The 27,876-nt window shown below is 43.8% G+C and overlaps 1 protein-coding gene across 8 annotated transcripts in view; it reads left to right on the forward strand.

Moving 5' to 3' along the window:
• ARHGAP32 (Rho GTPase activating protein 32) overlaps positions 1 to 27,876 on the forward strand; it is a 786,874-nt gene that overhangs the window by 572,705 nt on the left and 186,293 nt on the right. For all 8 annotated transcript variants that reach the window (XM_033918046.1, XM_033918043.1, XM_033918048.1 and 5 more), the window contains one exon: positions 13,233 to 13,314. In XM_033918046.1, the coding sequence (XP_033773937.1) occupies positions 13,233 to 13,314 (82 nt within the window). The remainder of the gene's footprint in view (positions 1 to 13,232; positions 13,315 to 27,876) is intronic.

The raw sequence follows: 27,876 nt of genomic DNA on the forward strand, positions 1-27,876 counted from the left end.
TTACAAAACCATAGTGCAGTTTATAGTGCCGGCCACAGAATTTCTATGAGCGTCGAAGCTGTTACTGCTGTGACCAATGCTAAAAAAACCACATTACAATTTATAAAAGGAGGGGTTAGTTAGGTGTCGCTAGGCATCCGCGATTAGAGCACCTAGCCTGAGCTAAGCATCATTTATAGAATATGGCCCAATGTGTGTAAATGTTCAAAACAGTGAGCTATACAAGTATATTTTTCACTACGTAGTGCTTTGGAGGTAAAGCTAGTAAATATAATTTTTTTCTGGTTCCCTCCCCTCCCCCCCTTTTTTAATCTGCCTCTATAGGATGATTGCATTATGGTATGGCTTGTTTACAATAGGCGTTGAAGCTGGGTAATTTATGCTAATTTCCCTGGCAAAGCTTTTTGCAAAACAGGGAGCCCTGTTGAAAATTGTAGTGATAGTGTGCAGGTGGTGGAGATTGAGTAGCCGCTCTGCACTTTGCTTATGCTCCACTTTGCGGGTTTTTCCTGCTTTTGATGCCCAGCACTACAAAGACTACTTTTTCAGATAAGTGTGATGATGATATGATATTTTCATGTAATAGTTGAAATAAGAAAAGTATTTTTCCACTTATCTTGGAGTTTTTGACCGAGGATGTGTCTTCCTGCCTCAATGCTTGGATATTAAGGCAGGTTTGTCTAAGTGGGAGCTGTATTCTTTAAGGATACTCCTATTAGACACTGAAGTCTTTTCTCCATTTTGAATAACATTGGGGTTTGACTGTATCATTATATGTAATGCTGGGTAGATTATTTGGATGTATAGTGTTGAAGATATTATATAGACATCCTTTCTTGTTTTTTGACTTTTTGGTTACTAAGAGAATCATCTTGGCCACTGGATATTTGAAGGACAAAAATTTCTCCCTAGCTGACATCAAATGAGATAATCTTGCCCGTCTGGTACAGCTTCATGTCCCAAGTGTTATATCAGAGCACCCTCTGGTGAAGGGGTTCCTTTGTTACCCAAGCTACCCAGGTCCAGGCTGGAGATGTAGGAACTGTCCTGGATTTCTGACCATCCTGTTGCATCATGGGAATTAAAGCATTGATTTCAATGGGCAGCATCAGGTACTGCAAATCCCATACTGCTCTAGGATGTAAGTTCAAAACCATGACTAGCCAAAAAGTCTCCAGCCTGGAGCTTGGCATCGCTGTGATCCTACAGCTAAAATAGAACTGGAGGACTATATGACCATGTGGGACCTGCTTTAGTATAAGAGAAATCTTCAGCCTGGTAGCTGAAATATTCTACAGAGTGAAGTGAGTAGGCTGCAGGACTTTCCTCACCCTGCCTTAAAAGCTGAAAACTGACATTCCTGCTTTCTTGTTGTTCGTATCAAAGTTTGAATTTTGACGATGCTCTGCACTTTTCTCCTGGCTGAAGTCCTGTTCTGTATAATGAATTGGGTTCTTATTTGCCAGCCTCGTTACATACTATTTGAGGGACGATATAAATATGTACTGTATTTTGGAATGTTTTAAAAATTGAATATGGGCAAGTCTTTTCTGTATAACAGCAAATAATCTAATGCCTAGTAGCCATGGAGCAATGTGTTCTTGGGTTGAAGGGGGGAGACTGATTTGGTATTTGCTGTGAAAGGGAAGAGGGACTGATGGGGAACTGACTGAAAGGATGACTTCAGATGGAAGAAATGGATGGAAGGGTGTGAGATGGTGGAAAAGGAGGGAGACTGATTTGGTACTTGCTATGGAAGGGAAGAGGGACTGATGGGGAACTGGCTGAAGGGGTGACTTCAAATGGAAGAAATGGATGGAAGGCTATGAGATGGTGGAAAGGAGATATCAAAGAGTGAGGCAGGGGTTGAGGGAAGAGATTTGAGAACTGAGTGGTCAGAGTAAATGAAGGGAAAGAGACCATTGGTAAGCATTTTTGTGTAGTGGAGAGGCAGGAGAGTAAATGTAGAGAGAAGTAATTTGGAAGCAAGAAAAAGGGATGCTAGCAGTAGAAGAGAGAATTTGATTGGGGAGAAGGGGTAAAACATTCTTTGAAAAGAAAGACAGGGTGGGGGGTTAGAGTGAGATATAAAAGATCTGATGAAGGATACAGAGGAAATAGAAAAGTGAGTACACGTAATGAACGGAAGAGAGGATTAGAGGAAAAGAAGAATCAAGTTGGGAAGATGGTGAGGAGAGATAAATGAAGAAAGGAGGAAAGAAATCCTGGGAAGAAGAATCAGAAAACGATCAATAAGATGAAAATAAGAGAAAACATACATAGGTAGAAAAATATTTTTTATTTATATCAGTTTGTGATTTTTGTTCTTGACTGAGGTTCATTGGATATCAATATTTTTATAGCTTTCTCAACTACTGAGATATCTCTGTTCTATTCATGGTTGTTCACTCTGTTCTGCTCTTTAACAAATGCTTTTGTTGGCTTCATAGAGGAGGCTGTGGGTATACTGTAGCATTCTGTCTCAGCTAACAGCCAAAATTTGTACTGGTTATATTTTTCTAGTGTTGCACCACAGGCAGGATTGGCTTCTTGAGGTTTCTATGTCCTTTTTTATCTGCATATTTCTGTTTCTAATTTGTGGTTACTTATTCTGTTTTTGGTGAGTGACTGAGTGCTTCATATGAGGGTTTCTTCAACTAGCGTTTAATTTCTGTTTAGGAATCTGTAGTATTCCTTTTTTTTCCTTGTATTTCTCAAAAGGAGGTGCACTGATATTCTACAACCCGGTGCTACATTTGAAGTGTGAATGTGTTTGCGTGTAGGGCGGTGGTCTCAAACTCAAACCCTTTGCAGGGCCACATTTTGGATTTGTAGTACTTGGAGGGCCTCAGAAAAAAATAGTTTGTCTTATTAAAGAAATTACAGTTTTGCATGAGGTAAAACTCCTTATAGTTTATAAATCTTTCCTTTTGGCTCAGTCTTAATAATAATATTGTAATTTATAGCTAAAGAGACATATGATCAAGAAACTGTTTTATTTTACTTTTGTGATTATGATAAACATACCGAGGGCCTCAAAATAGTACCTGGTGGGCCGCAAGTTTGAGACCACTGGTGTAGGGGGTGTCATGCACTTACCTCCCAGAATACAGCTCCTTTCTTCTGTCTTATTCTCTACACAGCTTTCCATTTTTCCCATCTTTCACCTACTCTACAGCCAATTTCCACACACTTTCCACCTCCACACAAATCCCTTCCCAGCCCCTACAGGTCATTTCTACTGTCTCTCCACAGCTGCCCACCTTTTGTACACATTTGTATCCCTACCCCCACCCTATTTATCTAACACATCTATTCACCCCCCCCCCAGTGACCAAATTCTTGCTCAGTGTGTGAGAAGCCACTCTCACTTTAGCCCCAGTGCTCTATGGTCGATGTTAAAATCCTATGGGTTGCTTTAGTGGTGGTAAATTTTCTGATTTTAAAATAGCAAGTGATGTTCAAAGAATCCCCCATGCAAATGAGGTTTGCGGAGGTCCATGGAAATCCCATCTGATTAGTCATTGGAGAAGGCAATTGACACATATTCAGAATAGTTCATGGTAAGAGGCATAAATGTGTGCATGCGCCAGGCACGTATGAGCGTGAATCAGAGGCATGCCTTATTGTAGCTTGTCAAAGGCACACATGATAAGTGTCCATCGATCCTATTGGAGGGAGGGAGAGGAGGGGGGCGGAGAACTACCTACAAATCTATATATGATGATATGATCTGCGCATGCAAATATGAGCATGTGCCCAATTTGGCCCAGATTCTATAAACGGCGCTCAGTGTGGTTGTCAGCCAACCACTAGGTGCCGTTTATAGAATCGCCACGAGCAGCACCTAGGTGGAATTAGATGTCGCTAGGCATCCTAGACATAGGCACTGCTCAATTAGACCAGCTTTTCACTTGTCTAATTTGGCAGTGCCTGTGTCAGAGGCCTAACGATGCGTAACTCAACCACGCCTATTATCTGCCTCTAACCATGCCTACGTTTTTAGATAGGTGTTGTTAGGTGGTTTTAGGTGTGGGATGGTATCTCCACTTAGGCGTCGCTAGGTGTCCTAAGAGTTTGGTGCTAAATTCTTAAATTGTTTAATTAATCTTTTTTTTTTTTTTGATTGGCAGAAAACTGTTGTGATAAATTACCACACAGATTAAGCCAATTAAAAAAAATGTAGGTACAGATCTGGAACCTAGGCTGCCACAATTAGGGCGCCTAGCGATGCCTAATATAAGTGGCCTTTCTCCGGCTCGATTCACTAACCTCTCCCGCGATCCACTTCCAATCCGTGCATGCAAATGAGGGGAAACGAATGCGATTCACCAACAAAATTTTTTAAACCGACTGGGCTGGCCGATCAACCCAAGAAGCGACTGCTGGGGACCAGTCAAAAATGTCTTACCGACTCTCCAGCTGCATTGAAGCCCTGCTCTCTGCTGCTCCGAATCTCTTCTGCTCCGAATCTCTTCTGCCTGCCGCCCTGATGCTCTACCCCAGATCTCTCCTGCCTGCTCTGCCCCGAATTGCCGTCCTGCTCGTCCCCATCTCTCCTGCCTGCTCTGCCCTGAATCGCCGCCCTGCCCTGCCCTGCACTGCGAGCCCGTGGCTTTAATCTCCGGGTTTAAAGCAGGTTAAAACCATGGGCTCGCTGGGCTAGAAAAAAGTTTAAAAATGTAAAAAATTTTTTTTTTTAAAGTCACGGCTCAGAGGGGTCTTGACGCTTGTGCGGGATCGCACACTAGCGATCCGTGTCAGCCAGATGAGGGCATTCCTCCGATCGCCCTAATTTGAATTTTTCCCATTTGAGAATTTGTCGGGCCTGCTAGGATCAGCCACGGATCACAGAAGAAAAACGGGTTAGTGAATCTAGCCCTATGTGTGCAATTTACCGTATTTTCACGTAGATAACACGCACCCGTGTAAAACGCGCACACGGGTATAGCGCGCGGGAAACACAAATTTATGTAAAAAAAATTTAATATAACACGCACATGTGTATACCGTGCATGCTAAAACCTCCTCCCGCCTACTCCGAACCGGCATCCTCCCCCCCCCGCTTGCTTACCCGCGTTTTACAACTTTTTTTTTTCAATCCAATCCGGCATCCCCCCTGCGAACCGGCATCCTTCCCCCCCGCTCACGTCACCCCCCCTCCCCCGCGATCCTACATCCCCCCAGCACCAAACATCTCTTACCCGATTGGGCACCGGCACCAGCACCAATGCACCAATGCGCAAATGCTCAAAGCCTAGTCCAGCCCGGCACAGGAAGAAGGAGGATCTCTCCTGCACCGCACCGCCCAGCCCAGCCCAGCCCAAACCAACGAGGGAGGATCTTCGGGCACTGGCACTGGCACGTCCTGTGCATTGGTGCTGGTGCCGGTGCCCAATCGGGTAAGAGATGTTTGGTGCTGGGAGGATGTAGGATCGCGGGGGAGGGGGGGTGATGCAAGCGGGGGGGGGGAGGATGCCGGTTCGCAGGGGGGATGCCGATCGGATTGAAAAAAAAAAGTTGTAAAACGCGCTCACGCGTATAACGCGCAAGGTTATGCACGGTTTGTAAAATCGTGTATAACGCGCGCGTTATATGCGTGAAAATACTGTAATTGAATAATGAGCCAATTAGTGCTGATCATTTATTTATTTAATTTGTTTTCTAGTCCGTTGTCCCCAAAGAGCTTAGAACGGGTTACAGGTTTAACATACCTAATTTCTGTACAAGTTTACAATACAAGTTTTTATCCTAATTAGGCCCTAACAATCAATTATTTGTGCTAATTATCTTCAATTAAATTTTAGGCATATAAATTTAGGCACCAGGACCTGCGCACAAAGGGGTTTGCAGTCATGGGAGGGTCATGGGCGGATCAGGGACGTTCCTCTAATTTATGCATGCTGTTATAATGGGGATCCATGCTGAGGTCTGTGCACTCACAATTCTCATGTCATATCTCTTCAAGTAATCCCATCCACTGGAACAGCTGTATATTCAACTTGCCCTTCACTAAATGCCATTTTCTGTATTACGAAGTTGTTGTTTTTTTCCCAGATGCTTTTGTACTCTGAACATTCCATGATATCTGTGAAATCTATGAAGTCTGTGTTTTTACTTGGGGCATGGATGCACAAGGATTAAATTATATGGGGAGGGGTGCCGGAATTACCATTCCAATGTAGTTCAACAGAAAGCTTTTGGCTGAACACTGTTTTGTGTAATCAGTGAAATAGAGGGTTTTTTTTGTAAGATCATTTGTTTTTGCAAGTGGAAGATGTCAGATTGACAGTAGTGGAAACAGAAGGCCTTATTATAACGTGCATGGCGTGTATACACAGCAGGAGCAGCTGCTTTTCATGCCAGGGGCATAGCCAAAGGTAGAACTGGGTGGACCAAGCCCCCCTTTTATTTGGAATCAAGCCCACCCAGTTAGTAGCACTGGAGGTAGTGCCCACCCATGTTATCCATCCTAGCTATGTCACTGATGCATCCTGCTGCAGTTTACTCTCAAACTTTGATAAAGTAACCCTTAGCCACTCACTGTTTCTTGCCTCTGTTTAAACTGACCTCTATAGTACTGGCAGTGATTTTTACCTGTTTGGTATGACAGAGCATTAGCAATGTACTACACTTCCCCCTCTGCATTTGCGGTTTCACCAATCGCGGTTTTGGTTATTCGCGGTTTTGCATTTGCAGACTCTGCCCCCCAAATTACATCAGACAAAATTGCTGGGAGCAGCGTTGCACAGAGAATATCACTGGGAGCAGTGTTGTACGGAGAAAATAGCTGTGCTCAGCGTTATATCGAGAAAATCGCTGCACTTTCTTCACAGGAACAGATCAGTTATTCGCAGTTTTATCATATTCTCCAGGGTTTTGTAACAGAAAACTGCGAATAACAAGCAAAAAGTTATTTGTGGTTTTTATGTATTCGCTGACTTGTTATTCCCTTATCACCCCGAATACGGAAGGAGAAGTGTATTTTGTCCTTTCAGATTTGCGATTTAAGGCTTTCAAGTTGGTATCACTCAGTTTTCATGTACAAAGGGAGTAATTTTATTTTATAAGGGATTTGACCTTGAACAGCATTTTACCTATTTAAATGGTGACGAATCAAAACCTCTCGAAACAATCATGCGCTGACAATGCCGGGCAGACATTCGCATGCAGGATATCAGCTTGCTGGATTAAAACACAATTTTAAAGTGCTCCGAGGAGGTGTGTGTGGGGGAACCCCTCCACTTTACTTAGAACTGTTGGCGCTTCTGTTGGAGGGAGCAGGGTGGGGGAACCCGCTCATTACAGAGGAAAGAGGGAAAAAGGCTGTTTCCTCTATAATGAGGGGTTCCCCCCAACACCCCCCAGAACGGGAGCATCAAGTGTTCTAAGTAAGGCAAGGAGGGGGATTCTCCCCACACACACTTCCAGTGTGCTGACGTCCTGTGCACGATTGTCTTCCCGGCAGTGTTCACGCGTGATTGTCTCGCACGGTTTAGTCTATGTACCATTTAAATAGGTTTTTACAAGATTGCCCAATATATACTAATGTTAAAAAAAGGCACCTTTTACTTAAAATAAGTTTCTGAATTTTACAAAATACACATAAATGTGCTAATTCTTCTGGGAACCAATATGTACATAGTTGCACCTGTTTTGGAGCAGTCTAAATGTGTGCATCAGCTGTCCTTGTGTTAATGTAGAAAGGTACATAAATGCCAAATGTGTTCTATGGGCCATATTCTATAAATGGTGTCTCGACTGTAGTTTGCAGTAGGCATCATGCCGCTGTCTAACCAGCCAATCGGGATGCATATTTGCTAAAAAAAAACAAAAACAAACCCCAACAACTCGCAGTAGGCAGTCAACTCTGTATGCGTCTGTTATGGTTGAGGGAGACACATAGGGATGCTTAAATTTGCCTAAGGCTTGGCGTGGGCGTGGTTTTGCCTGGACATGGCCTTAGATGAGTTTAAGCAGCTTAAGGCAGAAGTTCCAGAAGTTCCAGCAACCTCTGGGCCCCAAGACTTCGACTGAACACTTAGAAAAAACATACCCGAAAACAATAAAACCACAGAGCCGAGCAGAAACACTTCTGAGCAACTTGCTTGCAGAAAAAAAAAAAAATCCTGAGGTGGCAGGAGCAGCTCCCTGGGAAGGAGGCAGAATTCAAAAAAATGATTGACAGCATTCTGCAAGCAACTTGTGGGTTTAGATGCAAAACCCTAGTGTTCAGGACCATTAGACACATTGCACTAAAATTAGCCTTATTGAAGTATAATAGAGGAGTCCAAATTCTTCCAACTTCCATCCAGTCAGCATTATAATTCATCATCATGGAAGGCCAAAGAAAAAAATATGTTTTCAATTTTAAAGTCTCTAAAATTAATTTCTGCTGCAAAGTTCCAAGTGGGTCACAATAAGCGATAATACACTATCATAATAATTTATAAACAATATAAACAGTATCTTAAAATATATTCATAATATCCACCCTGTTTAGTCAGAGACTTCTGGAATAACCATGTTTTTATTGCCTTCCTATAAAGCCCAATATTAGATATAACCTCCAACCTCTAACCCAGATTCAGACTCCTTCTTGGTGGATTCTTGGACTAATATGAGTACACAGATACTAAACGAAATGGCCCCCATCAAACTAAGAAAAGTGAGAAATAAGAATTTGGAAGGCTGGTATGATGCTGAGTTAGGAAACGTGAAACGGGAGTTACGGAAACTCAAAAGACAATGGTTGAAATCAGGAGATAGTGAAAGGAGATTGAATTGAAGACTAAAACTAAAAGAATACAAAAAACTAATAATAAAGAAACGTACTAATTTCTACACCCAAAAAATAGGCTCACCTAACACTAATAGTAGAAACCTCTTCAAATTAGTCAACAATCTTTATGATACTCAGGCCTCCTCCTGCTCTACCTTAGTCTCCCCACCATCTGCAGACGCTCTGGCCAAGTTTTTTAACAACAAAATAAAAAACTTAAGATCCGAACTAACGGTCCCCACTACCAACCTCAGGACCTACCTAGTTGCTCAATACAAAGATGGACTTAGGGTAGACATGTCCTAGAATAACTTTACTACTCCGTCCTGGCAACAATTCTGCAAAGCTTACATGAAATACGCTGATTCCTACTGCAGACTAGACTGCTGCCCACCAAATATTATGAAAGTAGCTGCAGTCACCTTCAAAGCCAAGCTATACAATTGGCTTTCCTCTCTACTACTGACCAGTACATTTCTCGAGGATCTAGGTCAGATTTTGATTACTCCAATTGTAAAAGAAACCCTAAAGAATTCACAAAGCTGACATCAAATTACAGACCTATTGCAAGCACTCCCTTATTTGTAAAGCTGATGGAAGGTTTGGTTAACCAGGACCTAGTAATGTACTTAGACAAATTCAACACGACAATTACACGACAACCAATCAGGCTTTCGATCGGGGTTTAGTACAGAAACAGTCATTGCATCATTGCTAGATTTCCTTCATAGCCTATTTAGTAAAGGTAAAAGTGCTCTAGTTCTGCAATTAGTCTTAAGCAGTGCCTTCGATTTGGTCAATCATGCCTGAGAGTGACTCTGGACTGCCACCTTACCCTAAATATACACACGGATTTACTGGTTAGGAAATGCTTCTCGATATTATGGAAACTCAGAACCATCAGAAAATATTTTGACGCAGTCTCATTCCGCTTACTGGTTCAATCTTCCATTCTTCGCATACTTGACTACTGTAACATCATTTATTTGGAAATCTTCAAAAAAAAAAACTCCAAAGACTCTGAATCATTCAAAATTCGGCAGTTCGACTGATTTTTGGGTTGAGAAAATGGGAACACATTAGCACCTACTACCAAAAACTTCACTGGCTGCCCCTGGAAGCACGAGTTTTATTAAAATTTTTTTGCCTTTGTTATAAATCAACTTTTGGCCTGGCCCCTATATACCTGGCTTCTCAATTTAATCTGGACAGTTCTATTAGGCCCACACGCAGAATTCACATGTTCACCTTCCCATCCTTAAAGGACTGCCGCTACAAAAGATTCCTGGACAGAACTCTTGCCTCCCAGGCAGGTAAATGGAACGACTGGCTGGGTAACATTATCATGTATTCCTCATCCTACTTCAATTTTAGAAAAGCAATTAAAACAAATTTGTTCAATCGATTGTAACCTAAGAATCTTATAATGTATCACTACTCCCAACCTGTACCTTATATACGATGACTTTGTATTGTTCCACTTCGCTGATTGTCCAGCACCTCTTATTGTAAACCGCCTCGAACTATCATGGCTTTGGTGGTATATAAAAAAATAAATTATTTATTATTATTATTATATATATTTCACTGAGTAATAAATTCCGAAGCTTAATTTAAATGATATAGACAGTAAAATTCTTGAAAGAGTAAGGAATAAACTCCTTTTACGGACGCGTTAGCATTTAGCGCACGCTAAATCGGTTAGTGCACCTTAGTAAAAGAAGGGGAAGATAACCATTTCCAAAAATGAAGAGGAAGACTATAGAACTAGAGGACATGAAATGAAGTTGTAAGGAAGCAAACTTAAAAGCAACATCAAGAAATAACTTTCTCCCCAGGACAAAATGAGCACACAGATGAAGAAATGTTTTCAGAGATTAGGAAAGCTGGAGAATTGGGCAATAGTATAATAATGAGTGATTTCAATTCCCACAATATATATTGGAGAAAGAGTAAGTTTCTCAAATTACCAATAACTTCCAGTATCTTACTCAAATCACAAAATAAGGGTTCACTTCCTAACACCTTCAAACTACCATATATACTCAAATATAAGTCGATCAAAATATAAGTTGAGACCCATATTTTTCCCCCCAAAAGGAGGAAAAATGGTTGACTCGAATATAAGTCCTGCTAGGTTCTGCACTCAGCCCCTCTCCCTGCCAAGTTCTGCACCCAGCCCCCTTCCCTCCCTGTCCCGCTGCGGAACCAGGGCTCCCTCCAACTATTCCGAAAACAACTGAAAACCTGGCTTTTCTCTAGCATATAACATCTCTCCTCCGGATTACATCCCCTCTTTTTATGCTTTGTAAACTCTTTCTCTTCTCTCTTCCTATATTTTTAAGCTTTGTAAACCGTGTCGAGCTCCACTTCCGTGGAGAAGATGCGGTATATAAACTTAAGGCTTAGTTTAGTTTAGTCCTGCACTCAGTCCCATTCCCTACGAGGCTGTGAACCAAGCCCCCCTCCCTGCCAGGCTCTGAACACTGTCCCACCTTCCTTCCCTGTACCCTCTTCCCCCTAAAAAGAGCCAACCTCATCAGTGATGTCACAATGGCTTGATTATCCTGTACTCAACCTCTGCCCTCTAACCCAGCCAGAAGATTAACACTTCCCCTTAACTTAAACTACCTAATGGTAGACCGGGACAGGAGGGATCCCTCCCGTCTCCTGCCCCGGCCGACACTAATAATTACCACCCTCCCTCCTTCCCTCTCTCACATATCTGTTCCCTGGTGTATCCCACGCTGAAATCCTCCTTTGTAAAGGTATTAACCAGTGGCACACCCTGGCCGGCCCGCAGCAGTGAGCTTTTCATGCTGCCGGCTGGCCCTGCATCGCTCCTTGATAGGCTGCCATGAGAACCGCGAATCCCGTGAGAACTTGCAGCAGCCTATCAAGTAGCAGTGCAGAGCCGGCCGGAAGCACGAAAAGCTCGCTGCTGCGTGCCGGCCCGGGTGCGCCATTGGCTACTACATTTACAATCTTCGGGAGGATTTCAGCATGGGATACACGCTGGACCACCAAGGAACAGGTAAGCAAGGGAGGGAGGGTGGTAATTATTAGAGACGGGAGGGATCCCCTCCTGTCCCAGCCCTATGTTAGGAGAAAAAAAGGCCGCAGTTGAGCTTCATAGGCTGCTAATTTTAGTCATATAATTTTAGAAATGATTCTTCAATTGATATCAAACATTCTTCAGTAGCCTCAGAAAAAATGCAGGCGTATGTCCCCAAACATTCAGCATAGTATAGCAGTGGAAAAATATCAAAATCAAATTAGCTTGCTTAAATTCACAGCCATGCGCCTTCAAACCCTCATCAACTGGCAAATGAGGTTTAACGTGGATAAATGTAAGGTGGCGCATGTCGGTAATAAAAATCTTATACACGAATACAGGATGTCCGGTGTGATAATTGGAGGGACCCCCCAGGAAAGAGACTTGGGAGTACTGGTCGACAAGTCGATGAAGCGGTCCACGCAATGTGCGGCGGCGGTGAAAAGTGTGAGCAGAATGTTAGGAATGATTAAGAAGGGGATCACAAATAGATCAGAGAGGGTTATCATGTCACTGTACCGGGCCATGGTATGCCCTCACCTGGAGCACTGCGTCCAGCACTGGTCGCCGTACATGAAGAAGGACACAGTGCTACTCGAAAGGGTCCAGAGAAGAGCGACCAAAATGGTTAAGGGGCTGGAGGAGTTGCTGTACAGTGAGAGGTTAGAGAAACTGGGCCTCTTCTCCCTTGAAAAGAGGAGACTGAGAGGGGACATGATCGAAACGTTCAACATAATGAAGGGAATAGACTTAGTAGATAAAGACAAGTTGTTCACCCTCTCCAAAGTAGAGAGAACGAGAGGGCACTCTCTAAAGTTAAAAGGGGATAGATTTCGTACAAACGTAAGGAAGTTCTTCTTCACCCAGAGAGTGGTAGTAAACTGGAACGCTCATCTGGAGGCTGTTATAGGGGAAAACACCCTCCAGGGATTCAAGACAAAGTTAGACAAGTTCCTGCTGAACCTGAACGTACGCAGGTAGGGCTGGTCTCAGTTAGAGCACTGGTCTTTGATCTAGGGGCCGCCACGGGAGCGGACTGCTGGGCACGATGGACCACTGGTCTGACCCAGCAGCGGCAATTCTTATGTTCTTATGTTCACAGTAAAACTTAACTTTATAGTTAGAAAGTTTAAAAATGAAACATAGAAAGTAGTAGGTCAGCACTGTTAGTTACAATCCTATAGATGAAGGGGGGTGTAACCCGCAAATAGTCACAGGTACACCCCTGAACATCTTTCTGAGTAGAATGGATAGGTCGTGCTAGTCTGCTGTTATTTACTATGTAACTATATTATCTTGCCATCCAAAGCTCATGATGAAAATATGCTCTGGTTGTTGCTTCAGCATTCCTTTTGGTCATTCTTCTCATCTATGTGCTTTCTTTTCCTTTTGCAGGTGGGGTTCTTTCCTAGTGAATGTGTTGAACTAATTAATGACAAAGTCCCTCAATCTATGAGCAACTGTGTACCAAAACCAGGTACGTGGCATTAATGAGCATTTAGTAGGGTTACCAGATGTCCGGGAAAACCCAGACATGTCCTCTTTTTAGAGGACTGTCTGGGTGCCCGAACAGACTTCCCAAAACCTAGTAGTTTGTCTGGGTTTTGGAAAGCCCCAACCTCCCGGCCACGTCTGAAGGACCTCTGAGCATGCAGGGATGACATCACATGCTTCCACGCATGCTCGGAGACCCTCCAGTCGTAGCCCGGAGGTTGGAAAACAAAGATGAGGCTATGCGTGGAGCGGGGATAAAGGCAGAACAGGGGACGGGACTGGGCTAGGGGTGGAGTGGGGCAGGGTCATGTGTTTGGGTTTATCCGGATCAAAATCTGGTAACCCTAGCATTTAGGTAAGTTCTGTGAGGACTGAGATTGCACTGTTCTAACACATGTGTATGTCACTGTTCCATATTATGTTCTATGTTTTTTGATGCATGTATACATCATCATGCATTCAGTTGCTTTTTCTCATGCCATCTCATTTTTCCATTTAGCTGACTAATGTGCTTTCATTAGCAGATGTCAAACCTCTTTAAAGTTAACTTTTTCTGCAGTGTTATGGCACCTTGGGAAAAAGTAGACCTTTCATTTGAATGGGTTGACTGTTATACCTTTCAGCTTATATTTGCTTACCTCCTTAGTTTATAGAAACTGCATTTGGAGTTCTTTTTTTATTTTAAATCTTTATTGATTTTCCAAACTATCAAAGTGCAATAAACAATTGTACATATAATAATTTTGTTAGAAAAAGCACATTCATCATTCAGAAATACACGAACAATCATTTTTACTCCCTCCCACCCACCCACCCAAATGACTAATCAAGAAAAACATAAGTAAATAGGTTCCTTCAATAACCTTTCCTACATTAATCTCTGTAAAAATCCAACCCCCAACCCTCCCACCCACCCCTTGGATGTGTAAGTTATAATCAGAAGTGAATTAATGAACCAGTCAATTATTATTATTATTATTATTACTAAAAACAGTTAACGGACCCCACGTTAGTTGAAATACCTTAGTATTACCCTTTTGATCATTTATCATTTTTTTCCAGCCTGTAACAAAGACATAATGAGTGCCACCAAAAACTAAAATTCAAGCGATCAAAGGTTTTTCCAATTTTTTGTGACCATTTGGATGGCTATCCCAGTCATAATTCCTAACAGTCTGTTTTTATGCCTGTCTATTGGTGGCTTAGGGGATAATGTCCCACAGATAACTGTGTCATAAGATAATGGAATCATGGTTTCTAAAATCAAATTATGTCCCGAAATAGACTTCCAGAAGTTAAGTATCAAAGGACAATAGAATTGCAGATGATCCAGTGTTCCTATGTCTAGATGTCTGGAGTTCTTACTGCTGAGCAGCGCCAGTAGCTCTGCTCTGTGAGAGCCTGAACTTGTCAGATTTCAGAAGCTAGGCAGGGTTTAGACTATCTAATACATGAATGGGTATTGTAGGCTGGTGCTCTGGACGTTTGGCAATCTAAAGTATTAGATGCCCTATTAGCTATATCTTTACAGATGATGCTCTCACATTGGAAGTCTGCACATCTATTAAATACCACTTTTTGGTGGGCCGCCGTAATGATGATTCGCAATCTTCTAGAGTGTAAAGCTTAATCCAATATGAATAAAGGTTACAAATCGATAAAAATGTGGTCCCCTCTGGGTAGCTTTTCCTCAATTCCTTGAAATTCCTCTATATTCTAGCTGTCTCCTTCTCGATATTATCTCTCCATATCCAGTTACCTGTTTATCATCTCATGTTGATTACATTGGATATAAGATCCATGGGTCTCCTATTGAACTTACTATTACTGTTTTATGGCTTCATATAGTTGTTACTGTTTATTCAAATATACAGAGGAGCTTGTTGCTCCCTATTTGATTCTATTTTCTTGTTTGTATTATATTTTCCTGTAGCTATTGTGGTTTAGTAGCTTCTAACCTTGTTAATTCCAATTAATTTGTAACATCTTTTAACCATTGTAAACCGCATAGAACTTCACGGTCCTGCGGTATATAAACTGTTAATATTATTATTATTATAAGACATTTTTTTTGCTATTATACAAAAACTTAGGGCTCCTTTTAATAAGCTGCAATAGCGGCTTTAGCACGCGCTTAGCGCACGCAGAATTGCCGCACACACTACACACTAATGCCAGCATTGAGCTGGCATTAGTTTTAGCCATGTAGCGCAGATTTAGCGCGCGTTAAAATTCTGCTCATGCTAAAAACGCTATTGCAGCTTAGTAAAAGGAACCCTTAATGTTCCACATGTTTAGAATTTATAAATGGAATTGATACTGGGCCAGCTTAGTACTGCTTATAAAAGCTTCTTTTTTTTTTTTAAGTAAGCATGTTTACTTTTGCAAATAACTGTATGAGAGTTTGGTTTTGTTTTGCCAATTTTTTTAAACATGTTTCATTCCAGTATTAAAATTATAAGATTTAATGTAAAATTGCTTGTGTGAGTACATAATCTGGGTTTTTATGCTGAAGCTCCCCCCCCCCCAGTAAAGGATTATAATAGGGCAAAGCAAACAGCAAACCTTTTATGCTCATTTTGTGAAAAGCAGGGTTAAACCAACCATGGAAATCCATGTCCATGGTTGCTCTAGCCTGCAGTGACGACATCTCGTCCACCAGTCTGCAGAACGAAGTGAAATCAACATGACTCAGACTCTGAGAGAAAATATTCTGTCTGAAAGTGACCCACCATTAGGCAAGGGCCATCAATGCAGCCCTCAGGTAAAAAGATTTGCTAACCCTTGGTATAGAATCATTGAAAAATAGGGCTAGAAGTAACCTCAATGGCTCATTCCCCCTGCCTTCAGACACTGTTCCCCTATGTACTTTGTGATTCTTAATAATATGATCCTAAGAATCTGGGGTTATCCCAGGACAAGCAGGCAGCATATTCCCACACATGGGTGACGTCACCGACGGAGCCCCGCAGCGGACAGCCTCGAAAGCAAACTTGCTTGAAGATCTCGAACTTTCGAGTGCTGCACCGCGCCTGCGCGCGTGCCTTCCCGCCCGAACTAGGGGGCGCATCTCCTGAGAGGATCCTCAGTTCGTTTATTTCCGCGGAGACAAGAAGACACGTTTTCTTTCTCTGCAGCATTGCCTTCTCATCACCGCGGCTGTTTCTTTAATTTTAAGTCGGTCGCTGTGTACATTTATTCTTTTTATTTTCTTTTTACTTATAAAAAAAAAAAAAAAAAAAAAAGTTATTCTTTTTTCCTTTCAGTTCGGCCGTCGAGCTTTGGGCCTAGGCCTAGGCTCCTTCGTTCGACACGGACTTTATTTTTTCCATGTCCCGGCCTCTTACCGGGTTTAAACGCTGTCGACAGTGTAATCGGGTGATTTCGGTCACCGATCCCCACTGCCGTTGTTTACAGTGCCTGGGTTCCTCTCATTCCCCAGAAGATTGTCATCGCTGCTTTACCCTCACTCCACGAGCTTTTCGGCGGCGTTGTGCTCAATTTTTCCAACTTTTTGGTATGGAGCAATCTTCGGAGCCGGCCTCGACCGGGGCGGCTGCACCGGTCTCGAAGGCCTCGACTCCGACGACTTCGACGCCTGTGGTCTCGAAGGCCTCGACCCAGACTCCGGCTGGAGTTTCGGTCTCGAAGGCCTCGACCTCTTCTCCTTCGTTGACTTCGAAGACGACGACTTCCACGAAGCCTTCTACGGGGGGTAAGTCTCCGAGTTCTCTTTCAGGTGCCGTATCCAAGAAGCCACCAGAGTCCTCGGCGCGACCACTTTCAAAGCGTACCTCCAAGATAAGGGAATACTCACCTTCGAGGTCGCCCTCTTCGGAGCGTACTGCTGCACATACGAGGTCAGAACCTTCTGTCTCGGTGCCGATGCTGGAGGACATGTTAAAATCTATCCTCACCTCTCAAATTACTTCTTTAGTGGCTCAACTGGTCCCGTCCTCGACCTTGCCTCGAGTTGACCAGCCTGTGACTCAACCGGAGCTTCCAGTCTCTCGAAGCCGATCCCGGACACCGAAAAACATTTCTTCATCGGAGTCGTCTCCGGGCTCACCTCCTCCGAAGCATCGGTCGAAACATTCGAGACATGGGACCTCCAAGCTTCGGAGGGAATCTTCGCCGTTGGATACCGAGGCTTCTTTGTCTCGTTCTTCGAAGACGAAGCAGGGTTCTCGACATCGAGCCTCCACTCGAAGCCCTTCTCGATCCAGAACCCCATCGAAGCCAGTCCGTCGGGACAGTTCTCCACATACCTCGACTCAGTCTGTGCCTCGTACACCGGGTACTTCTCCATCCAGGGGTCTGAAGAGAAAACATTCTCTTACTCCACTTCACAGTACAGCTTCTTCTCCCACTGTGCGTATGGAATCAGACATTTCCACATACTCTAGAGAGGATTCTCCATCCTACTCAGTACAACACAAATCTCGCAGTGGCTCTCCTGAAGAATCATCTGACCCAAAATCAGTTTCTTTTGCCAAATTTATCTTTGATATGGGCCAGGCCCTCAAGCTGGACCTTCATTCAGACTCTAAATATACTCCTGAGTACTTGGCGGACATGGAGCTTCCCCATCCTCCTAAAGAGTCACTCAGATTGCCTATGACTCCTGTTCTCCAGCAGACCTTCACTCGCAATATGGAGACTCCTTATTCTATCACTGCCATCCCATCTAAATTGGAATCTCGTTACAGGACGGTTCCATCTAAAGGCTATGAAAAGTCTCAACTCTCTCATCAATCTCTGGTAGTAGAGTCATCATTGAAAAAAGCACATCCCTCCAAAATTTATGCTTCTGTCCCTCCTGGTAGGGAAGGCCGTACCATGGATAAATTTGGGCGACGTTTATACCAAAATTCTATGATGGCAAACAGAGTTTTGAATTATAATTACATTTTTACGTCCTATTTCAATCACTTTTTAAAGATTTTGTCTTCCTTTTACCCAGACATCTCTACTAATCGTCTTTCAGAATTTAAAAATATCCTTAAGACTCTTTCACAATTGAGACTTTTCATGCTACAAGCCTCCTATGATGCCTTTGAACTCTCGTCTAGAGTCTCAGCATTTGCAGTAGCCATGCGTAGATTAGCATGGTTGAGGATAGTGGACATGGATCCTAACCTTCAGGATAGATTGGCTAATCTTCCTTGTCAAGGGAATGAATTATTCGATGACTCTATTGAGGCAGCTACAAAGCGTCTTTCAGAACATGAGCGCTCTTTTGCTTCCCTCATCCGTCCAAAACCTAAACCTGCACCAACTAGAGGTTTCAAACAAACTCCACGTCGCTATCCACTAAAAACAACTCCTGCTTTTTCTAGACCTCCTGCTCGTCGTCCTCCTCCTCAACAACGACAACAAAAATCTCAGACTCCTGCTAACACTAAGCCTGCTCAGTCTTTTTGACAATCTCAACTTGAGCATTCAAATTTCTCTATTTCCAAATTCTCCCCTCCCCATAGGGGGTCGCCTGTCCACATTTTATCACCAATGGGAGCTCATAACATCAGATCTCTGGGTCCTTACCATCATACGAGAGGGATACTCTCTTCGACTCCTTCAGGTGCCTCCAGATCGCCATCCAAGAGAGTGTCTTTCAAACCAGTCGCATCTTCCTCTTCTTCTCCAGGAAGCTCGAGCTCTTCTTTCTCTTCGAGCAGTAGAGGAAGTCCCTCTCTCCCAAAGGAACTCGGGATTCTACTCCCGTTATTTTCTAGTTCCCAAAAAGACGGGGGATTTGCGACCGATTTTGGATCTCAGAGCTCTCAACAAATTTCTAGTCAAAGAGAAATTTCGAATGCTCACTCTGCCAACTCTGTATTCTTTGATGGATCAAGGGGATTGGATGTGCTCCCTCGATCTCAAAGAGGCCTATACTCATATCCCTATTCATCCAACATTTCGCAAGTACCTCAGATTCCAAGTGGGAAATCTTCATCTTCAATACAGAGTTCTCCCCTTCGGACTGGCTTCTTCCCCCAGGGTTTTCACAAAATGCCTTGTGGTTGTAGCTGCAGCTCTTCGCAACCAGGGTCTCCAAGTATTCCCATACCTAGACGACTGGCTCATCAAAGCTCCCTCTCTTACAGGGGTTATTGCAGCGACCCAACAGACTATTCTTTTTCTACAAAGTCTGGGATTTCACATCAATTTTCCCAAATCTCAGCTGACTCCTTCTCAGTCTCTCCAGTTCATAGGAGCAACTCTGGACACTATCAATCTGAGAGCATACCTTCCGCAACCACGTCAGGATGCACTCATTCAAATTTCTCAACAATTTTTCCAACTTCCCACTGTTCCAGCAAGAAAAATGATGATTCTGCTCGGTCACATGGCCTCTACAGTTCATGTGGTTCCTTTTGCCAGGCTTCATCTTCGCATTCCTCAATGGACACTGGCATCGCAATGGCAACAATCAGTGGATCCACCAACTCGACTGATTTCCATCACTCCTTCTTTAAAGAAGTCTCTCCGTTGGTGGATGCTCTCTTTGAATCTTTCAAAAGGTTTACTGTTTTACCCTCTTCCTCATCAAAAGGTCCTCACAACCGACTCGTCAATGTACGCATGGGGAGCCCATGTGGACGGTCTTTGCACTCAGGGGCTCTGGAACCAAGCAGACCGGAGGTGTTCTATAAATCTGTTGGAACTCAGAGCGATATTCTATGCTCTCAAAGCTTTTCAACATCTACTTCACGACATGGTGATTCTAGTACGTACGGACAATCAAGTAGCCATGTATTATGTAAACAAACAGGGAGGGACAGGATCTCATTCCCTTTGTCAAGAGGCTCTGAAATTGTGGCAGTGGGCGATTCCCCGCAACATCTTCCTCAGAGCAGTTTACATTCAAGGTCAACACAACTGTTTGGCGGACAAATTGAGTCGTCTTCTACAACCTCACGAATGGACACTCAATTCTCCTACTCTTCGCCAAATCTTTGCCCGTTGGGGTACTCCGCAGATAGACCTGTTTGCGTCACCTCTCAACTTCAAACTGCCTCAATTTTGCTCCCGCATCTACACTCCTCAACGTCTCGAAGCGGATGCGTTTCTCCTGGACTGGAGGAATCAGTTCCTTTATGCTTTTCCTCCGTTTCCTCTAATTCTCAAGACTCTGGTCAAGTTGAAATCAGACCATGCCACCATGATTCTGATAGCTCCTCGGTGGCCCAGGCAACCTTGGTTCTCCCTTCTACTTCAACTCAGCACCAGGGAGCCTCTACTTCTACCAATTTTTCCTTCTCTTCTCACGCAGAATCAAGGAGCTTTGCTTCATCCCAATCTACAGTCTCTACATTTGACAGCTTGGTACCTTTCTCTTTAACAGACTTTTCTCAATTCTCTCCGTCTGTTCAAGAGATTTTACTTGCTTCCAGAAAACCATCCACTAGACAATGTTATGGTCAAAAGTGGACAAGATTCTCTGCTTGGTGTTCTACTCATAATCTACCTCCCAAAGCTGCTTCATTGACATCAGTTCTGGACTACTTACTTCATTTATCACAATCTGGACTTCAGACTACATCTATCCGAGTCCACCTTAGTGCTATTGCTGCTTTTCATCAGCCTTTGGATGGAATATCCCTTTCTGCACATCCTATGATTTCTCGTTTTATGAAAGGCCTTCTCAATATCCATCCTCCTCGTAAACCACCTCCTGTGGTTTGGGATCTCAACGTTGTTTTAGCTCAACTTATGAAACCTCCTTTTGAACCACTTGACAAAGCTCATCTTAAGTATCTCACTTGGAAAGCTGTGTTCCTCATCGCTCTCACTTCTGCTCGTCGTGTCAGTGAGTTACAAGCGCTAGTAGCTGATCCACCTTTCACAGTTTTTCACCATGACAAGGTTGTTCTACGTACTCATCCTAAATTCTTGCCTAAAGTCGTTTCAGAATTTCACATCAATCAGTCCATTGTTCTACCTGTATTTTTTCCAAAGCCTCATTCTCACCCAGGAGAGGCGGCTCTTCATACCTTGGACTGTAAACGTGCTTTGGCCTTCTACCTGCAACGCACTCAACTTCACAGAACATCTCCTCAACTTTTCATATCCTTTGATCCAAACAGGTTGGGTCGTCCTATATCGAAGCGTACCATCTCCAACTGGATGGCTGCGTGTATTTCTTTTTGTTATGCTCAGGCTGGTCTTCCTCTTCGAGGTCGAGTGACGGGCCATAAAGTTAGAGCTATGGCGGCATCTGTAGCTTTCCTCCGATCAACTCCTATTGAGGAAATCTGCAAGGCTGCCACTTGGTCCTCGGTTCATACTTTCACCTCTCATTATTGTCTGGATACTTTATCCAGGAGGGATGGCCAATTTGGCCAATCTGTTTTGCAAAATCTTTTTTCGTAAATTGCCAACTCCCTCCTTCCCCTTTTCCTTAGCTTGGAGGTCACCCATGTGTGGGAATATGCTGCCTGCTTGTCCTGGGATAAAGCACAGTTACTTACCGTAACAGTTGTTATCCAGGGACAGCAGGCAGATATTCCCACAACCCTCCCACCTCCCCTGGTTGGCTTCTTGGCTAGGTATCTGAACTGAGGATCCTCTCAGGAGATGCGCCCCCTAGTTCGGGCGGGAAGGCACGCGCGCAGGCGCGGTGCAGCACTCGAAAGTTCGAGATCTTCAAGCAAGTTTGCTTTCGAGGCTGTCCGCTGCGGGGCTCCGTCGGTGACGTCACCCATGTGTGGGAATATCTGCCTGCTGTCCCTGGATAACAACTGTTACGGTAAGTAACTGTGCTTTCTTGGCATACTTTCTGTGCATAGTTCTCAAGGGACAAGCTTTGCCTCTAGCTTTTGCAATTTATAATGTAGGCAAGATAGTTGTTCTCAACTTGGATACTTTTTTTCTTTTTACTTCATTTTTAAAAATAAATTTTCACTAAATTTTGTGTGTAAAAGTAGCAATGTAAGCATCATATGGAGGCCCTCTGTGCATTTCAGAACTGAAATCCATTACGTAGTCTTGGAAGGATACAATGGAGCCATGCATATGCTCTTTCAGGTCTTGATCTCTATGGGCTTGGTTGATGAATGTGATTCTAGTTGAGGCAGGTGTGGACAGCTGTCCGGTTGGAATTGGTGTATATTTTTAATAGATTTTCGCTTGATGTAATGTTTCCATGAACTAACATCCCAAGTGAAAGATTAGGCACCTCGGCCAAATGGGAAAAGGCTCGTAAAGGTGCCAAGTTGGACCAGACATTTCGTAAGCATGATAAGACAGGTTTTCTACGCCTCTCAGGTAGAATGTGCACAGGACATTGTTTAATGATGGCTGTATTGAACAATGGCTTCTGCACTGCTATGGAAGCATTTGAACATTTATTCCTAGAATGGAAGTATTGAGAGTTCAGGAAGAACAATGTGTACCTGGGAGTCAAAAGGCAGCCCTTTCGTATACAGTGGTTAGCAAATACAAGCTTGATTGTAGGAAGCGATAGCTTCTCGCTTTGGCAGGATTAAGGATTCTGATGACAAGCAGATGGAAAGCTCAGAATTTCCTGTCCCGCTTCTTATTTATTCTTAAGTACAATGGAGCGTTGGAGCAGATTAACCAAAGTGACTGGAACCATTTTTTATGTAATTATACAATAAGTGGCTTGGTACTGAACTGGACTGTAAGTAGATGGTGTAGACCAAGTCGGAAAAGAAAGAAAGACAGTATAAATGTTCGAGAGCAGCTGGATTTGTGAGTGTCTGGTGGGTAGTATTTGGCACTGGCTGCAACTCATTTTAACTTTTGCAGCATGGACACTATGGCCCTGATTCTGTATAGGACGCCCAGGAGAGGTGTCCTATACAGAATCGGTCCTACACTAAACCCCGATTCTGTAACCGGCGTCCATGGTACAGACGCCAGTTAGAGAATCGGGTTAAATTAGACGCGGCCGCTATACTTATGGCAGCAAGGGATCTCCATGCTGCAATAGGTATAGCGGCCGCGGTTGCGGCCGCCTGTTCCATCGCCAACAGGAGGATGCCCAGTCCTCCTGCCAGAACCCCCCTGGACCCCCCTCCCCCCCCAAACTGGTAATCGCGGGCAGGAGGATGCCCAGTCCTCCTGCCGGAACCCCCCTCCCCCCCAAACTGGTAATCGCGGGAGGAGGATGCCCAGTCCTCCTGCCGGAAAGCCCGACAACCCCCCCCCCCGTCCAGCCGACACGCCCGCCTCGTGGAAATGAGATGGGCCCGCCCCTTCCCGGCCCATCCCCGCTAAATCTAAGGCCTGATTGGCCCAGGCTCTAGAAGCCTGGATCAATCAGGCCTTAGGCATAGCGGGTCCGCCCATCCCCACTAATCCTAAGACCTGACGCCTACAGCTGCTTAAAATCGGGACGCACTTTGGAGAATCAGGCCCTATGGGCCTAATTCTATAAACAGTCCCACTTGGTGCAGTTCTCAATCAACCGCTAGGCGCAGTTTATAGAGTCATGCTTAGTGGCACCTAGGCGTACTTAGGTAGGTACTGGTATATTAAGCCAGGGGTTTCCTTGCTTAATTTACCCATGCCTAACTCAACCTAAGTCTATTCCCAAGTCAGTCATACCTATTCCCTACACCTAACTACGCCTAATTTTCAGGAAGGCATTGTTTGGCATCTCCACTTAGGCATCACTGGGTGCCATGTGGAAATCCACATTTAACTTTTTTTTTTTTTTGTAATTCTTTATTCATTTTAAAACTTTCAACAAGTGATTAAAAGAAATACATTTCTCTGCACTGTAATATCACTTATTATTCAAACATATATTAATTTCTCCCTCCCTCCCTCCCTTCTTCCGTATAACTTCTTAAATTCATATAATCTTAAAAACTCAAACCTACCCTCCCCACCCTATACTTCAATAATCAAAAGGGGAAAAATAAATTATTAGTTATAATCAATCATTATAATACTTTGTTAATGGCTCCCAAACATCATTGAACTTTTTATTCTGTCCCTGATGAATAGCTAAAATTCTTTCCATTTTAAAGATGTGGCACAATGAATTCCATCAAAAATTATAATTTAGTCTATCATAATTCTTCCAATTGCCATGCGCTAGCCGTCAAAGGCACCCATTATATTACTCTGGGCATCTTTAGTGGTTAGCGCTCTTAACGTCCTTTCATGAATTCCCCCTCTAAGTACGATATTCAGCATTTAACTAGCTAAGCAAAACTGGATAAAGATAGTACTGAGTTTTATCTGAGATTTATACTGAGTAGTGAGATTTGTCCACCGATCTTAGGTGGCTAAGTGATGAATATCAGCACTTAACCACATAATTGCTGGCTTTGCTCCCAGACCGCCCATAAAATACCCAGTTTTCATTTTGTTGGGTGGCACTGCTATTCAGTGGCATTAACCAGTTAAATGTCACTGAACGACGTCCCTACTCCACTTCATACCAACCCACTGGAATCAACTGCTCCCACAGATTAGATCCCTTGAAGGACTCCTCAACTCTAGGAAAGCATTAGAAACATACCTTGTCCCCTAACTCCCCTGCCCAGGACCAATAGATTACAAAGAAATGTTTATTGATACAAGGATTAAAAAAAACTTCTGTTAAAAAAATCTTGCACTGTAACTATGACAAACTGTATATTATGGGCTCCTTCGTCTAAGGTGCGCTAGTGTTTATAGTGCACACTGCATTGCCCCGCGCGCTAATCCCACGCTACGCACCAAGAACTAACGCCAGCTCAATGCTGGCCTTAGTGTCTAGCACACGTGGCAAAACCGCTAGCGCAGCTTAGTAAAAGGAGCCTTAAGTATATTGGTTTTAGATCCCTAATTTGTGTCGAGTTAGGACAAAAACTTGTATTGAAAAACCATGCACGGTAAGTATGGTAAATGGCGACATGTGAACTGTATATTATGTATGTTAATCTATAACCCGTTCTGAGCTCTTTGGGGAGGATAGAAAGCAAAATAAATAAATATTAGTGGATAGCCCCTAGATCTGCCAGCTGGTTAAGTCAGTATAGCAAATAAACATAAACCCCACCCCTTTTACAAAAGCACAGAAGAGGTTTTTAGCGCCAGCCAGCTTGCTGAATGCTCTGTGCTGCGCCGACTGTCATAGAGTTCCTATGAGTATCGGAGCAGCACACAGCATTCAGCACGCCGGCCGGCACTAAAAACGTCTTCTGCGCTTTTTAAAAATGAGGAGGGGAGGGATAAATAAATATGTGATTTAACCAATGGGAGCTTCCTTTACCTGCTTAAATCACACTGAATGACCTGTGAGTATCCTGTCGTTTTCTCATGCTAGGATTTTTCATCCTCACTCTTTCCATCACCATAGTTTCTTTCCTTCTCTTTTCACCAACATCTCTTGAATTTATAGTCAAACCTCGGTTTACGAGTAACGCGGTTTGCAAGTGTTTTGCAAGACGAGCAAAACACTCGAGCAAACTGTAACTCGCAAACCGAGCATTGACTCAATTTGCAAGCCCCCACCCGACCTGACCGCGGGAACCAGCAGTATTGCTCCCCCCGAGACCACTGGGGCTGCTCCCTCCCTTCACTATCGTCTCCTCCCCATCTATTGACCGGCCCTGTTCTTACCCTTGTGCCACCGGAGATTGAAAAGGTCTGTTGCTGAGCCTTGAGCATCTGCGCATGCTCAAGGCCTTCTGGATCTCACTCAAGATCTCATGAGACTCTTGGAGAGGGTAAGATCCAGAAGGCCTTAGCATGCGCAGATGCTCAAGGCTCAGTAGCAGACCGGTGGCAGGCATTTTCTATCACCGGCGGTGCAGGGGTAAGGACAGGGCCAGTTGGGGAGAGGGGGGGTGAGGCGATAGCGCCGGTGGCCTCAGGTGGAGCATGGGAGTCGGGGTGAGTCGGGCAGGAGTGAGCCAGCACCTGAGAGTCCCGGCAGAGGGGGTAGTGGCGTCCGGGGGGGTGGGGGGGAGGAGCGGCGTCCGGGAGCAGCAGAGCCAACGGTGCCTAGTCAGGCTCTGTGGCAGTGGCGGTGGTTTGCTTACAGCCAGCACCACCTGCACAACCCGCAGTGAGAGGCAGCGAATAGCAGCAGAGGAGGAGAACTGGAGGAGCCGCGTGGATAGGTCTGTGGCAGAGGCAGCAGTGGAGGCGTCACTAATGGTAATTAAATTTTTGGGGATGTGGAACAAATTGTTTTAGTTTACACTAACTCTTATGGGAAAAGTTGCTTTGATATACGAGTGTTTTGGTTTACGAGCGTGCTTCTGGAACGAATTATGCTCGTAAACCAAGCTGTATTTGTGATTTTCTTCTGACTCGCTTTGGACAGGCCCCTAACTTCTTCCATCACCAAGTGTCTTGGCTTCTCCACCCCACAGAAATTATCTCCCTGTGGTGGTATCAGCAAACGGCTCTTGCTGCGTTGACAGAGCCAGAGAAAAGCTAGGTTTGCCAGACTCTCTGAGCTGAATCGCTAAAGTCAGACTGGGGCTGCTGTTATCAACCTATGCGTGATTTTCTTTCCATGCTCCTCTGTTCTCTTCCAACCGTTGCCTGTCTCTCCTCCTTTCCATCCTTCCCAATAATCCTTTGTCTTTCTTTTCATATCACTTTGAGAGTAGGTGCCAGGTTTGTGACTGTAAGGTGTTCCTGAGCAGCATCCCATCATACACCCTATAGAACAAGGGTAAGGAACTCCGGTCCTCGAGAGCTGTATTCCAGTCGGTTTTTCAGGATTTCCCCAATGAATATGCATTGAAAGCAGTGCATGCAAATAGATATAATGCATATTCATTGGGGAAATCCTGAAAACCTGACTGGAATACGGCTCTCGAGGACCAGAGTTCACTACCCCTGCTATAGAAGGTGTTAAAATGTTTGAGCTCCTACATCACAGATTGGTTAAGTGCCAATATGCTATCTCTTAGGGCTCCTTTTACTAAGCTGCACTAGCGGTTTTAGTGCACGCTACACGCTAACGCCTTCATAGAGCTGGCATTAGTATTTTCCATGTAGCATGGGGCTTAGCGCGCGCTAAAAACACTAGCGCAGCTTAGTAAAAGGAGCCCTTAGTATCTCAAAAACCAACAGTGTTCTTTCCCATGGAAAGATAATCTTCAACTATCAGCTCCATTATCCATCCATAATACCTCAGTCGAGTTAGTTTCCTCTGTTAAAATCCTAGGTATCATCATTGACAACAGACTTACGTCCACAAATCAGTGCTCTTGTTAAGAACTGTTTTTACAAACTCAAAATGATAAGGTCTGTAGTCCCTCTCCTAGATACTCATTGCCTCAGTATTCTGATCCATTCCCTTATTATTTCAAAAATCGATTATTGCAATTTGCTGTATAAAGGGTTATGTCAAAAGGATATTAGACGTCTTCAAATGATCCAAAACACAGCCATCAAAATCATTACGAATTCTAAAAAATATGATCATGTCAAGCAAACTTTTTTCACTGTGAGCTAAAAATATCGGGCGCCAGCAAGTTATGAGCCAAATAAATATGTTGTCAAGGCATCAGGCCAGCTTAAGTTCCAGGCCAGTTATGGAACTGAATTTAAGATTTGTAGG

The sequence above is a fragment of the Geotrypetes seraphini genome, chromosome 13 (assembly GCF_902459505.1).
Source record: "Geotrypetes seraphini chromosome 13, aGeoSer1.1, whole genome shotgun sequence".
Classification (NCBI taxonomy): domain Eukaryota; kingdom Metazoa; phylum Chordata; class Amphibia; order Gymnophiona; family Dermophiidae; genus Geotrypetes; species Geotrypetes seraphini.